The 16758-nt window shown below is 35.3% G+C and overlaps 1 protein-coding gene across 2 annotated transcripts in view; it reads left to right on the forward strand.

The window, feature by feature from the left end:
• Positions 1–10448, forward strand: part of LOC113050447 (SLIT-ROBO Rho GTPase-activating protein 3-like) — a 71993-nt gene extending 61545 nt beyond the window's left edge. For both annotated transcript variants that reach the window (XM_026213409.1, XM_026213410.1), the window contains exons 18-22: positions 577–650; positions 4296–4476; positions 6119–6268; positions 6494–6803; positions 8799–10448. In XM_026213409.1, coding sequence (XP_026069194.1) covers positions 577–650; positions 4296–4476; positions 6119–6268; positions 6494–6803; positions 8799–9227 — 1144 coding nt within the window. In that variant the 3' untranslated portion in view covers positions 9228–10448. The remainder of the gene's footprint in view (positions 1–576; positions 651–4295; positions 4477–6118; positions 6269–6493; positions 6804–8798) is intronic.
• The last annotated feature ends 6310 nt before the right edge of the window (positions 10449–16758 follow it).

The following is a 16758-nucleotide window of genomic DNA, read 5'->3' on the forward strand; positions in this document are numbered from 1 at the left end:
TATGTTGATTTGGTGTTCAAAAACATGATTATTATCAATGATGAAAACCATTTGCTTAATAAAGGTGGAAACTATGATGCTTTTTTTTTTAGGATTCTTAGACAAATTGAAGATTCAAAAGAACAGTATTTATTAAAAATTCTAAAGAACAGTACTTATTTGAAACAAAAGTAGTCAATGCAATGTCAAAGTCAGTGCATCCTAGCTAAATAAAAGTATTCTTTTCTTAAAAAAAAAAAAAAAACATACTGACTCCAGATTTTGGAATGTATTTATCAAACATGCTGTTTTAAAATCAACAATCCTCCTATTGCAATTTTTTTACCCTGTTCTTACTCTTATGTTATGACTCTTAACCATGGTAAAATCAATGTGTAACACAGTCTCTTGAAGCGTATTGCTTTAAATCCCCATGAAATAAAAATTTGGCTTTTGGATTTTAATCCACAGTGCTTGATGTTTCATGAGTTTCATGAGTTTAATATTGATGCTATTTGATTACTGTTTGTGTGACATTGCAGAACTGAATTGAAACTCTTTCTCTTTGTGTTTGTTTATGTGTGTATGTTCACACAGTGACAGCCCTCACAGTGAACCAGGCACCACTGATGAAGCCGACAACTGCACCGAACCACACACGAGCGATGATGGTACAGGCATTATTATTATGCATTTATTCAATGCTTTATTTCCCTTTTATAGTCTCTTATGGAAAGATGCAGTTGTATTGTAAAAGAGACCACAAATAACCAGAAGCAATAATCAGCCTTTGAGGTTTTTAGTTTACTCAACCAATAGAAGAACTGTCAGATGTTTATGTTTGCCTTTGGGGCTGAAAGGAATCAAAATGACCACATATAACTTCTTACCAAAAAAGAAAAATAGTTTCTCCTTGTGTATTTTGAAGATGATGTACTGATTAGCATTGCTGTGTTGTGCGTGTAGCATTGCTGTGTGTTCCACACATGGATGTCAACTGCATAATTTACATCAGATGTCAAAGCTGGCATTGAAACATCTGGGTCATATCAGTTTAATCTAAACAGTTTCCACAAATCAAAATTATTCATACAACCACAGCCAATATGACTGTTTTTTTTTTTTTTATTTTTTTTTTAGTAAAATAATCTTACCATCCTTAAAGGAAAATGCATATAAATGAGAAGCAAAATTGTGTTTTCAGTGAATGTCAAATTAAGTTTATTGTTCTTACCCCAGTGGCAAGTTGTTTCTTTTTTTTTTAGCATTTAAAAAAATCTAGTGGGGTAATAAAATTAATTGAAATTATGATATATTTTCTGAAAACATTTATGATATATTCTGTGAAATATATAAACACACACACACACAGACATAATATATATATATATATATATATATATAACTGAGGTAAATTGAATTTAGATTTGTAAGAAGGTTTGTGTATATTTATAAACAAATGAAAGAAATACTTCATATACACTAGGTTGTGTTGTTTGGTGGATGTTATGATGGACATTTCTCAGCCAATCAGAATGGTGCTCTTTCAACAGTGTGCATCCTTATTGGCTGGTAAGCTATGAGGAGATAAAAATGATGATCTCAGATTGAAACATGGCAGCTCATATTCATAAACTGTTAAGTGAGGTTCGCTCCCAGGTCTTAAAAATTTTGTTCTCTCTGTTTTTTCACTCCCTTCCTCTCTCCCCCTTCACCCTCTTCATTTCACACATGTAAATGATAGCATTGTCTAGCGACATTTCTGTTTCTATATTAAATGAAGATACAGACGTAAATATCTCTTTCGGCCCAGTTTCAGCAATCTTTGCACTTCATCTCGCTCTTCCAGCCCTTAGTTTTCTCTGCTTAATTGCCTCCTCCTTTGCCTTTTATCACTTTGTTTCCCTTCTCTCCCTCTCTCTTGCACGCTCTTCATTCAGGGTGAGTAAACAGGTCTCACGGGGCTTCCTGCGCCCGCTCCCTTCATTTAGTGATTGATGGAGCTGCACTCGCTCACTAACCCCAAACACCAGCCACATCGCTGATAACATCTCGCATACAGCCCCCTGCTCATTCAAGAAGTCAGGGTTTTTTTCAGTTTCACTAAAACGGTTCTGCTCTCATCTAATGGGTTAAGAGTGGGTCTTTTTTAACACTAAAATATATTATAGTTTGTTTTTCTATTTAAAGGTGTACTCATTATTTTTCCATGTAAAGTTTTACACATAATGAATACGAGCAGGAGTTTTTACAAATCTTTAAAATGGTAAACATTTAGACCTACTGTAATTTTTTGCCCATACAAAAGAAATCAATGGGAACCTGTTTGGTTTGCTAACATTCTACAGAAAATGTTCTGTAGTGCAGAATAAAAGAAATACATACAGGTTTAGAAAGATAAGAGGCTGAGTAAATTTGGACTATGAGTGGACTATCCCTTTAATAAGGTCATGTCACAACAATGCCACATATTACATAAAGTATAATTTGGTTTAAAATACTAAGCTGTATTAAGTGTATACTAACCAGAAAACAGTTTGGTAGTATTCCATTCCAAAATAGGCAAAATAATTTTTATCGTTGATGAGATGTTGTTGTTGTTTGTTGTTCAAAGTAATCATGTTTTTAGAGGCAGCTCTTCTTATTAACCTCTTTAAATATGTAACTGGATGAATAGATGAATCGCATGCTGTGTAGTGTGTATGCTGTTGTGTATGTTAGTGATCCACACTGACATTCTGTTTTGATCTGTCTGGTGCTCTGATCTGGAATCAGTCTTCTCTCAGGAGCTCATCAGCAAAAACCTGCTTTATGCATGACTTTAGGACTGCTTGAAGTCACATGCTGTAGCTCCGAAACAGCGCTATCGCAATTTCCCATAACCTTCGGCAAATGCTGGGAAATCGCAATCAGATTCTTAACCTTCAATGCAGCCAATCAGGTGCAGTCACAATGGAAAAAATCAAACGACATAAAGAATTGCAAAAGCTGATTTTCTCTTTCTCTCTTTATTTCCTTTTTTCCTCTTTCCATTCATTTCTGTTCCATGCCTGTATTTAATTTCACCCCTGGATGGAGACCCTAATGAAACTGATTGGTTTCTTCTAGTTGACTTGGAGATTTCCTGCCAAGCGCTGATTTGTTCTGTATATCTCCTTAACCCTGAATGACCCCTCTGTCTTTTTGCCCCTGGCAGCTTGGTGGCAGATTTGATAGGATTTAGATAAAGTCCACTTAGCATTTTAGCAGCCCATCTGTATTACAAATGTGCCTGTTTCTTTGTGGTCCTGATGGGGTAAAAGATGAGATCATATCCTGATGTGTAAGACCGAGTGATGAATGCGAGTCTATATGATATTGGATACGGTATCTATTCGACAACTAAATACACATACAAGCTTTTGCTGTGCACACTGCTTGTTGAACAGTATTTTTTGTTGTTGTTGACTGATCAGTTACATCTGTCCCTAAGAATAAATGAACCATGAAAGTACACTTGTTCACAATAAATGCAGTGTGTTTCTTCCGTACATAAGCAAATATGTGTGAAATATTGCATTGCTGTGATCCACATATATTTTTTTGTTCAAAGACTGTTGTTTTGTTTAGTTTAGTTTAGTTTAGTTTAGTTTTATTTTGTTGTGCTTTGTGTTTGTTTAGCTTGCTTTTTGTTTTTGTCTTGCTTTTGTTTGTTTTATTTAGCTTGCTTTTGTTTTTGTTTGTCTTGTTTTTGTTTTGTTTTAATTTAGCTTGCTTTTTGTTTGTGTTGCTTTTGTTTTGTTTTAATTTAGCTTGCTTTTTGTTTTGTTTTGTGAATTACAACAATTAATCTGTGGACTTTTCAGTATCTTTGACCTGACATGATGACATTTTGCATTGTTGGTTTGTTTTTTTCTTTGGCTTTTGTTTTGTCTTTCTTGCTTATGACAATCTAAAGACTGCAATATTTTTTGTGTATAAAATCTAATGGTTTCTGTTTCTGCAGTCCAATTTACCCACTGTGAAATATCATTGCACCAAAATCTTACCTGATCTAACTGTTTATTTAACTAACTATCTAATTAAATTCAGTGTCATGCAACATTTTTGTGTTTACTCTGGACAGACAAACTGCTTGTCGCTGGAAACTTGTCATATCACGCCTGGCCAAGACATGGTGTGACTGTGTGTTTTTGCTGAGAACCAGCTGGGAGCATGACAGATTTTGAGTCTGTTGCAGTCCTTTGAAGCTCTCTGGAAATTTGTTGACATAATTCTCTATTCAAACATGTTAATGAGTGCTACTTTCCCTGTTCCTCTCTCTCTCACACACACAGAGGTGGAGCAGATTGAAGCCATTGCAAAGTTTGATTACATGGGTCGGACTCCTCGTGAGCTGTCCTTCAAGAAAGGCGCATCCCTTTTACTGTATCATCGTGCATCTGAGGACTGGTGGGAGGGCCGACACAATGGGGTTGACGGCCTCATACCTCACCAGTATATAGTAGTCCAAGACTTGTAAGTATCTAAATTATATAAGTTTTCATTCAATAATTTTTATATAGTTCTGGCACTAGTTACAGGACAGTTCAATACATGTTGCCTTGTGAAAGTGTTGCCCTCTGGGTAGTATATGTCTAATCAACCAGGCCATCTGAACTGAGTTCATACCGTAATAGCTCAAAAGTGAGAATCAAATAGTTCCCTCCATTAACACTTTAAACTTTAATTAAAATTTAAGAGCACTTAGTGGCAGTTAAAGAATGCCCTTATGTCTTTGGCAGGGAACCTCTCTTACTCTATGAGTCTAATTGTGTTTCTGAAGCACCAAGCATTAATGGTGCCTTAATGTGCTAGACATGCATTTATGTGAAAGCTCATCGGGGGCAGTGGGACATGACGTACTTCACTGAGGTTAAAATTAAAGTAAGCCAATCAAGTGGGCCTTCTGCTCCTCTGTGCAGCGTCCTTGAGTTGACCATATTTATATCATCAGCTTTTATAAACTGTCCTACTGCTGTTTCAGTAATTACTAAAATGATAACATGCTCATTATTTCTTTGTATGGTCTAACTGGTGTCAGTTTGATGAATGATTTTTTTAAAAGGGTCAGTCCAAGCCCTATTCCTAATATTGGAAGATTTAACAGCAGCAAATAAGGAATATTGAGCTTGCTTAAATGAAAAGAGACTACAGGTCGCTGGTTCTTCTGCAGGTGGGCAGAATTACCAAAATCTTGTATCACAATAGTTATTTGTTTTGTAAATTCCACCACCCATTGCTTTATGCATGACATATCTTTTAATAATCCAGTGATTTATCTGCTTTAAAAATGCAACCTAAAGTTTGAGATTATGTGGGTTGAAAACTGCTTGTTTCAGTAGGAGCAAATTTCTGCATGCATGTTCAAACATCTAGTGGAAAGCTGTAGCAAAAGGATAGAAGCTGTTAGAGAGTATTAGCTTCTTGTTAATGGCAGTGGTTCTGAAATTAAGGTCCAAAAAGCACGTATTTCAGTCCATTTATGTGTTTAAAAGGCACTCATTGCATAATAAAACATTTGGGCGGTAGACTTTTTCAGAGACTTTTTTTCCCCTTGAATGTGACATTCAGCAGCTTCAGATTACCAAACACCTTCTGCTGTCGTCTCCCTTGAGAACTGTAAAAGCAGCCCGAGAACATGCTGTGAAACTGTGATCAGTGGATGTTTGCTTGCTCAGGGCTCTGGGAATGAGACGTGAAGTGAGAATAATGCAGGGGCTGCTGGGACTGAAAAATAAGAGACTAGAGGTTTCTTTCATTTGCTAGCTTTATGTACATTGATTTTTTGATGTGTGTGACACTTTAGCGTTTTTTTTTTTTGTTTTGTTTTTTATTTAGCAAGGACACATGAAATTAATCAGAAGTGACTGTAAAGAGACTTCAACAGTGTTACAAAAAAAAATCTTATAAATTTTAAATAAATGCTGTTCTCATCAACTTTCTATTCATCAAAGTATCCAGAAAAAAAAAAAAAATGTAGCATGTTAATGAGCACCAGATTAGCATATTAGAGTAATTACTGAAAGATGACTGAAATCATGTGATTCTGAAGAATGAAGTAGTGGCTGCTACAGATCTTACAGAGTAACCGGAAATATTTTTGTATCTGTCTGTTTAGGGATGATGCGTTCTCTGATAGTCTGAGTCAGAAGGCCGACAGTGAGGCCAGCAGTGGACCTTTACTGGACGATAAAGCCTCATCCAAAAATGATCTGCAGTCCCCGTGTGAACCTTCATCTGATTACAACTTTGGTGGTGTCATGGGCCGGTCAGTGGCTGATTATTCAGGATTCTGCTTCTATTTATTTCCCATATTTTTGTCCTAAGGAAAAATATCTGAATTACAGTGTTTAATCCTGGCCTGTTTCTTCTCGCAGATTATTTACTTACTCTTGTTCGGCTTATTTGTGACATGAATATTTAACGAACCATTTTTTACTCTTCTTTACAGTCTGCTTTGAGTTTTTTGCCATCTCATTGTGTATTTATGCAGTGTTAGGTTGCGTTCGGACGGGTCTGCCATTCCTCGGCGCCGCAATGGCACTGACCCTCATAGTCCTCCCCGAGACACACCGCCGCGGGCCGCTGCCTGTCCCAGCAGTCCTCACAAGGTGGCGCTCAGTAGGAGCCACATAGAGAGTCCTGAGAAGAGGCGTTTGGGAACCTTTGGCAGTGCAGGCAGCATTAACTACCCTGAGAGAAAGGTCTATCCTGAGGGTCACCCGCTCAAGCCTGTGCAAGGAGCAACAAGACACAGCAGCCTAGGAGACCACAAGTCCTTGGAGACTGAGGCTTTAGCAGAGGTGGGTGGGTGTGTTTATGTGTGTGCATGTTTTTATATTCTCATAAAATTTCACTGTGTTGTGTGTGTGTGTGTGTGTGTGTGTGTGTGTGTGTGTGTGTGTGTGTGTGTGTGTGTGTGTGTATATATATATATATATATATATATATATATATATATATATATATATATATATATATACACACAAATATATATATATATTTATTAATATATATTTTCCGGACTATAAGTCACACTTTTTTTTCATAGTTTGGCTGGTCCTGCGACTTATAGTCAGGTGCGACTTATTTATCTAAATTAATTTGACATGAACCAAGAGAAGTTAACTAAGAGAAAACATTACCGTCTACAGCCGCGAGAGGGCGCTCTATGCTGCTCACTGCTCCTGTAGTCTACCACTGAGCAGCGTAAAGCGCCCTCTCGCGGCTGGAGATGGTAATGTTTTCTCTTGGTTCTTGGTTCTAAATAAATGCGATTTATAGTCCAGTGTGACTTATATATTTTTTTTCCTCATCATGACGTATTTTTGGACTGATGCGACTTATACTCAGGTGCGACTTATTTTTAGTCCGAAAAATACGGTATATACACTGGAGATCAAATATTTGAATTAATATTTGTTTATGTTTTTGAAAGATATGTCTTATACTCACAAAGGCTGTATTTATTTAACCAAAAATACAGTAATATTATGAAATATCATTATAATTTAAAAGAAGCTGGCAAGATTAAGTCCAGCAGAAACAAAGAGCTGGCACTAAAGCAGATATCAGCATGAACGGGACAAAGCTGGCACTGATCCATGTGATTCATTTGCGCACGGATAAATAATGAAGTCTGTGACACATAGAACAGTTAATGATCTTTTGTAATATCCCCTTTGTGTCTATACTCACCTAATGAAAAGAAAATGGCTTATGTGAATAAAGACATCAACATGAAGGCCTGATTGAAATTGTTGGATAGAAATGTTTTGTATATTGATAATGCATTATAAGCACAGACTGCATGATCTGATTAACATAAACGCTTGATGTGCAGTTTGGGAAATGTGTGGAAATGTGTTTGGGGCGGGTGGGGTGGTGTCTTTGTGAGCCCTTTATCTTCTGAACATTACATTTTTATGGCTTGCTCAGCTCCAAGACGGAGGATGGTCTTAAAAGGGAACGGGAAAGCAGTGAGTTTATAGTCGTCATTATCAAGATGGCAGCAACACTGTGAATCAAACATAATCTGCCCCCATGATATACTATTTGGCTTCGAAAGAAAGTAAGATGAATTTCCAGGAAAGATGAGAGATTTCTAAGGCCATATACCTCTGTAAATACATTCTGTGCAGAAACCGGCAAACTGAAGTTATTGATAATTTCTCGCGTCATCGGATTTAAACAAATCTGGCTTGAGTTTGAGCTTTATTATTTTTTTTTAATAATTATATGTAAATCTTTGTGAAATGTATCCCATCAAAATAAGACAAAAATGACTCAATTCAGTGAATATTTTGTCAAAAATGCAAACTAGGTTCTGAATAAAAAAAATGAACATTTGATTTTACTTTAAATATTTTCTTGTCAACAATGTTTTCATTAAAATGGCTGAAAAAGAAATGAATGACAAAATATTGACCGAATTTAAATATTCACTTTATTCAAAAATGGCATTAATAAGCTAGTTTATATCTAAAATGTAGGTCTAATTTCAAATTTTATTTTTTGTTTATCTTGTAATTTTGTAATCTTAGACTGAAATGAAAAATATCAAAAGTTATTATATATTTGGTCGAAAATTAAAAAATATATATATACTGTTGACAAAAATGTGAACTAGGTTATGAATGCTTGAAAATTTGGTTTAAATATTAATTGTTATTTTTATTGAGTACAATTCAGTGCCATTATAGAATAAAAAGAAAATGCCATTTATATGATTTCAAAGAATCTGTGACAAACAAACGAACAAAACTGTGTAAAAAGTAAACTATATTTTTGTGTTACAGGATATTGAGAAGACAATGAACACGGCACTTCATGAGCTCCGTGAACTGGAACGCCAGAACACAGCCAAACAAGCTCCGGATGTTGTTCTGGATACTTTAGAACCGCTCAAGAACCCTGTTAGCTCAGAGCCAGCGAGTCCCTTACACACCATCATGATCCGAGATCCGGATGCGGCCCTGAGACGCAGCAGCAGCTCCACCTCGGAGATGATGACCACCTTTAAACCGGCCATGTCTGCCAGATTTGCCGGAGCCCAGCTCAGACCTCCACCTATGAGACCCATGCGACCCCCGCCCACGCAGCACCGCTCCAGCAGCTCCAGCTCCTCCGGGGTGGGAAGCCCCGCCGTGACCCCCACAGAGAAGATGTTTCCGAGCAATGCTGCAGCTTCCTCTGCCAACTCCGGCGAGAACCCTGGGACAATGTAGCAGCAGACCCCTAGTGCGGTGTACCTACCTGCTCTGGTGCTCATACCAGGAAGGAAGTTCAGAAGTGCTTCTCATTTCTTTTTGAATTGATTTTTTGAGCCTTTAAGAGTTGTTGAAATGCATCGGAGCTGTGGCATAGTAGTCTGACCTGTCGAACCTGGTTGTGGATGATGTGAGTTGAGTCTGGCTCAGGTGATTTCCCCATTCCATCCTTTCCATCATTTCCGACCCTCTCTGAAAAAAATGTAAATAAAAAAAACAAAAAGACAAAAAACTTTAAAAGGAAAAAAGACAATTCAAGGGTAAATTTCTTGCTATGATAAAAAGAAAGTTGAAAAAAAATATGATTAATTCCTCTTTTTTATTATTATTACTATTATTATTAATTTTTTTTTTTACCTCAGAATTAATATTAAGTTGTCCTTTTTGGCCACATTTTTATGTGAACTTTATTTAGAGCAAGATTAAATGAGTTTCTCTCTACACTGGTTGGCCAGAAGAGTTCTGTTATTCAGTGAATAAACTCTCATTGGAGGACTCTTCTAAAATAAGTGATAACTCCTGCCCTCCAGAACTGGACTGTACATAATAATAGAACCAAGCGGTGACTCGAATACTGTATAACACGGCCAGCTACCTTTGAGCTGTTGTAAATAGAGATATATTGTATTTGAAATTGTAATGCCTTTCGTTTGTAGAATAAGCGATATACATGTAACAACATAGCCAAGCGGTAAACATATATGAGATGCAGAAAACCAATATACCAACTAATTTTAAGAAATCTGTGGTAAAATGTAGTTTTAATTGTATATAAATTTTGGGTAGATTCTTTTTTTTTTTTAAGTGTCAATCTTGTACAGCCGAGGACAGAACAAGCAGGGAGCATAGAACGGCTTTTATCAAAAACATTTACAACCAAGAAGCAGACAAAGAATGAATCAATTTTAGTCTGGTTTTAAGGCATTCCAATGAGCTCCATGTTATTGCAAGCATCCATCATTTACATATTTCAAATAGTCCTGCTTTGTACATGTATCCCATTTATACTCTGTCAGCTGATTATATGAATATAAATGCTTGCTAAAATAACCAGAGGACACACAGGCAACCCAAGTAAAATGGTGAATTGCACCAAATGTACCCGGGACTTTTAATGATCATTTTTCAAAAAAACATTTAATCGACATAATAATAATAATAATCTCAGAAAAATCAAAAAAAAAAAAAAAAAAAAAAAAAAAAAAAAAAAATATATATATATATATATATATATATATATATATATTTACAAAAATAAAAAAAATCCTAAAATTAAGAATTTTCTTCTTCAAGCAAGATTTATGCCTCTAGAACCCCTCCAAGAGAAACTCCACTGCCCCCAATCTGTCATATCATCTCTGGTTCATCTTCAGTGTTACCCCTCCTCCCTGAGCTGTGCTCGAAGGGGGAATACCAGCCGTGTACACAAATTTGCCCGACTGACCTAGATATCCACTTAAACACACTGAGCCCAAAGCTTTAAATTAATCTTCTTCACTGATTTTCCTTTTGCAGTTTGGTTTAGGATACGCCACTTCATGCAGTCAAATCAGAATGACAGTATGTGAAAGCTTGTCTAGGGAAAAAAAAATTTATGACATTAAAAACGGTTCTCCCAAGAAAACAGTACTGTTACTACGCACAATTTTTAATCTAGTAATATTTCTAGATTTGTGTTTGATGTCATGCTTGAGCTGTTACATCATCCGTCTGCATTAGTCGTATATTTCCTGTTGGTGCCATACTGATTTACTCTTGCATTTGGAGCATACAAAAAAAATAAAAAAAAAATAAAAATTAAATCTCTTTTGAGACTCCTTGTACTGTATTGTTGCTGCCACCTTGAATTACTTTTAACAGATGATTTTGTCAATGACTGGTAATTAGCTTCTGTCTGAATTCCTCAGCTGTGTAGAAGCATGGGCCTGTTGTCCGCATGTGAGGGAGACCGACTTGCACATGCTTTTCTTTTCCAAGAAACACTGTTCAAAGAAAGATAGCGGTGCCTTTCCCTAGATACAACACACAATGTCCCAAAATATTTTAGCCTTCAGCCACAAGGGAGCGATGGGGAACCGGGTCTGTAGCTGCGAGGATTAGACTCAATTTTGTTTCTAATATCTCCAACCATATCACTTCCCAATAGGTGTCATTTTAACATATGCATAAAGATTTTTTTTTTCTACTATGGGCACATATCTATTTCTGGGTGTTCATTTAAATTCAGCATTTAAATTCAGCATAATTACACCTGGATGGATGAGGGCTTGATTCTGTTTACAGTAAAGGAACATGCAATACATAATGAATCATTCAATGTATGAAACAGGTCGTTTTGGGTCATTCTTCTGTGATTTGGGGATGAAGGGTTCTCGAAGTTCATAGAAAACCTGGAAATATCAGGGAATCCTAAAATCGGGATTTCCAGGCCTTGAAAGTTAAGTCATGTCAATATCTATAGTAAATATAGTTGTGAGTATTTTTGTTATTCTCAAATCAAAAATCGAAATCGAAATTAAAATTAAATGTAACAACTTTTCGATTTGACATCTATAAATTGAAAATGTTATTTTTATTAATATTTAATAATAATAATAATAATAATAATAATAAATCCTCATCCAGTAATCATGAAAGGCATGACATTTTATTTATAAAAATGTTTTGAGAGGCCCTGCAGAACCTATTAACCCTTGTTCAGTGTGGATTTACCAGATGACCCTTTGTGTACGCATAAGGGCTAAGATAAATGCTGCCCTCTGGTGGCCTGTCCCTGCTCACATCGCCCTCTGTTGGTCAGTGCTGGTATTGATCATTCATTGACAAAGACTAGGCAGGAAAAAAAAAAAACAGTTGGCAGACATGAGGCTTTTTGTTACAAATGTAACCACATTTCTCACGTTTCTCATTTTCTACATCTTTATTTTTTTGTCTTGGTGTCACTGTAGGCATTCTTAACTCTAGCTTGCACTAACAGCCATGCACCAAAGGATCACATAAATCAGTGTGCGTCAAGAAATCCACAACCATACGCTGTCTTTACTCATGCTGTAATCATGCCTTCGAGTGTCATGAGTTTAATGAAATTTCATGAATTTGAATACTTGAGTATCAGACTTCTTGTTCTGCTGGGAAAGTCAGTGCATTATGTTCTCATATATCTGTTGTACAGCTCATTTAGTACATACTGTATATTAGCGCTCATATAAAGAGATGAAGTTTGATTATATATTATACCAAGTTTACAGAAACTGCCATCTGTAACATACTAAAATAGTCATGGTTGTGCCATTCATCTCTGTTTATCTCTCCTCTGCCAGTGAACTAAAGGCTGTGCTGTGAAAAGCGTATATACATTTGCTGTAAATTTAAATCTTCTGCCCAAGCTAATGCATTGCAGTATTTAAGGCCATGCTGGTCTGATAATAGGATGTTGTATGGTACTTGCACGATTACTAAGGCACTTGGTGCATCCCTGTACTTAATAGACTGTATGTGATGTTATTGGAAGTATGTTTTGGGAATGTATGCTACATTGGGCGTGTATTGTACCTATGCCACAATGGGTGTTTATTGTATGTATGCTAAGATAACAGAAAATATAGGCTGTCTCCTTCTCTGGACACAACGTTCCACAGGACACAGTCTGTCTGTAGTAGTGGGTTGTGAAAACTGTTTTTTTCCTCCTCTAAACACTTTTTGTCTAGTGGTGCTGTTCTCAAATGAGTGTTTGAATGGTTGGATAACCCCCCGTGATGTTACCGTACACCATCCCAGTGTCTGGATGTGAACCATTCCAAGTCCAAATAAAGATTTTTTTTGACCTTACAAAAAAAAAATGTTGTCCTTTTTTATTTTAGATTAAATTCATTGGTAAAAGCTTGTGTCATGTAATGCTTGTATTCATAATAATTGTACTTACTGAACTAACTTTGCATAGCTAATTAATAACTTTTTTTTAACTCAGCCCAAAATCAATAAAACACATAAATGTAAGTATTACAAATGAAACATTTAATTAATGGACTGTAAAAATAAAGCATCAAAACGATTAATGATAATAACTGTTGCTATTAATATTAATAGTACTATTAAAAGGTGTGTGTATATATTTATGTATGTGTATGTATGAATGTTTTAAATGTGTGTGTGTGTATTCGTTTTTAATGATGTCATTTAATATAATGAAAACAAGTTATTAGTAGTAAGGTGTGTGAATATTTATATTTAGTTTATGTAATATTATTTATCTAAAGAAATATTGAAAAAAAAATATTACAGTTTTTCTTAATTATGTGTGCATAATTGTCATCAAATAATAGCAAAATGTGAGAAATTAACGTAATTTTCTAATTGTTATATATATTTTTTAGCTGAAATCCATGTCATAATGCTTGTGTTCATAATGATAGCCTATACATCATTGTGTGTTACTAACACTCACATTATTAAGATAAACATTTTTAGGACTGGAATGGACTGACTGACCAGCTGAATAAATAAACATTATTATTATGAATAGTATTAATTGTATTTAATATTTGACTTGATTGTGTGTGCTTGATTGTCATTTACATGATACAAATTGCAAGAAATTAATGACGTCATTCTTGGTAACTTGTTATTTATCAATACATCATCATTTCATTTTTTTAGGGTAACATGTGACCTGGACAAATAGAGATTCTTCACGTCTGTTATCAGTGTAAGATTCACTTACTTGTCCCACCACTAGATGGCAGGAGAAGACGGGCCCTGGCCTCTGGCAGTCGAAGGATAATGAAGCCTGAGAAACATTTTGTTTTATTTGTGACACCAAAGGTGGTCTAAAAAGAGGCAAAGAGGGAAATCATTTCCTTTCTCATTAAGCACGCAGTAAGTCCGGTGTCTTTCAAAGTGCATTTTGATTTTCCCTGAGTGCAATGGCGAGATATTCGCCAATCAATTATTCATTTATCATAATGCTTCACAATATAGGCAGCCAACCAGGCGTGAAGCGAAGAAAAACAAAATCCCATTTGTTACACCTGAGGAACTCTTAATAAACAAGACGTAAACATGAAAAATAGTACCACTTTCTCTCTCATTTTAGTCGGTTGATTTATTGCTTAAGGCGAGACACTGCAGGTGAATAGGGAAAAAAAAATAACTAATAGTTATCACCTTACTTACCCAGTTGATTGATTACATTGATTATTGCAAACATTTTTTGTATTACAAGTTTTCAAAAATGTTATGTTTAAATATGCAAATGAGACATTCTTTAATGAAATATGTGCTAATTTGCATACATTTCTAGTACAAAAATCTGAAAACTAGATGAAGTCAGTTTCAAATTTTTTGTTTAATTTTTTTGACATATTAGAGTCAAATGTTTTTACAGAGGGAATTCTGGTTATCTTTTTTTGTCACTCCATAATTCAGAAAATACTTTGAACAGCCAGAAAACAATATATTTTCACAATTTTGGGGGGAATAAAATGTTGTATATAATCAAGGAAAATATATATGAACAAATCCCTCTGTAAAAATCTTCAGAATACAGACAGGAATAAAAATGTCAAGTTTGGTGTGTGTACGTGCAACTGAAGTGGAGATTTATGGCTCAGTGTTGAAGAAAAAACTCATTTTGAGAAAACGGCCTTTAAAAATATGTATTGTAATTGAAATCTATTGACACAAACAGATAAAGTGCTATAAAAGAAACACTTAACAGTGTCTTTTGGATGTTTTCCTTCCACTAGTTTGAAAAAGCGCTTTATGAAAAACCAAAAAGCCCAAAATCTCAAAATTGACAGGTGCTTGAAAAAACATTGTTTTTACCTGCAGTGTCTCGCCTTAATCTCCACATGCTTTCCTCTCCCGTGTTTTGAGAAGATTGAGAGGACATTTCATAGCGTACACATTTTATTGTTGGCTATTAAAATAAAAAATACAAAAGTTTTGAAGAATGTCATTTCGAATATTACATTTATTAGGCATTCATAACAGATCAAATAATATATTGTAACTTTATTATATTACATAACATTGTCAGTGAGCATATAATGACACCATGAAAAAGCAGGGATTAGTATGGACTGTTTCTCTGATGTTTAAGAATAGAAAGCATGTACAGGTGCATCTCAGTAAATTAGAATGTCGTGGAAAAGTTCATTTATTTCAGTAATTCAACTCAAATTGTGAAACCTGTGTATTAAATAAATTCAATACACACAGACTGAAGTAGTTTAAGTCTTTGGTTCTTTTAATTGTGATGACTTTGGCACACATTTATCAAAAATCCACCAATTCACTATCTCAACAAAACAAACTTTTTAGTGAATTGTTGGCCTTCTGGAAAGTATGTTCATTTACTGTACATGTACTCAATACTTGGTAGGGGCTCCTTTTGCTTTAATTACTGCCTCAGTTCTGCGTGGCATGGAGGTGATCAGTTTGTGGCACTGATGAGGTGGTATAGAAGCCCAGGTTTCTTTGACAGTGGCCTTAGCTCATCTGATTTTCTGGTCTCTTGTTTCTCATTTTCCTCTTGACAAGATTCTCTCTGGGGTTCAGGTCTGGTGAGTTTGCTGGCCAGTCAAGCACACCAACACCAGGGTCATTTAACCAACTTTTGATGCTTTTGGCAGTGTGGGCAGGTGCCAAATCCTGCTTTAAAATAAAATCAGCATCTTCAAAATGCTGGTCAGCAGAAGGAAGCATAAGTGCTCCAATATGTCTTGCTAAATGTGAATAGTGCATAGAGATAGTGAATTGGTGGGTTTTTGTTAAATGTGAGCCAAAATCATCACAATTAAAAGAACCAAAGACTTAAACTACTTCTGTCTGTGTGCATTGAATTTATTTAATACACAAGTTTCACGATTTGAGTTGAATAACTGAAATAAATGATTTTTTTCCCATGACATTCTAATTTATTGAGATGAACCGGTATCTGCTATGATATACAGTGTATGTTTAGGTTTTCCTTCACATGTTGCTGCTTTACACTTCCCGTTATAAAAATAAATGCACTTCTTCTCTGTTGTTGTGATTGTGAAGTATGAAGTGTTATGACAGCAGGGCTTGGTTAGGTGGATAAATGTTCAAAGTCATCAAGAACCATCAAAACAATATGAAACTGTCGTTCAAGATCAACACACAGCATCAGTAAAGAATACTAGAGCCTTACAACACAACAGCGCTCATTTTAGAATGATCAAATTAGCTTCTTTATGAAAACTATTCTTTAGTTTTTTATGAAAAAAAAAGGAATAAAAAGTGAGTTAAGTTTGGCTTCAAAAAATTTAATGCTGTTTTCTACATTTCAGTTTTGAATATCATCTAAAGTAATATCGTAAAGTATTATTACAACTTAAATGAACTATTCTCTATTTTAACGTATTTATTTCATGTAATGGCAAAGCTGAATTTTTTTGTAATGTTGAACAGTTTTCACTACTTAATATTTTTGTGGACACTGTTGATTTTTTTTTTTCATAATTCT

This window comes from Carassius auratus, chromosome 31 (genome assembly GCF_003368295.1).
Source record: "Carassius auratus strain Wakin chromosome 31, ASM336829v1, whole genome shotgun sequence".
NCBI lineage: Eukaryota > Metazoa > Chordata > Actinopteri > Cypriniformes > Cyprinidae > Carassius > Carassius auratus.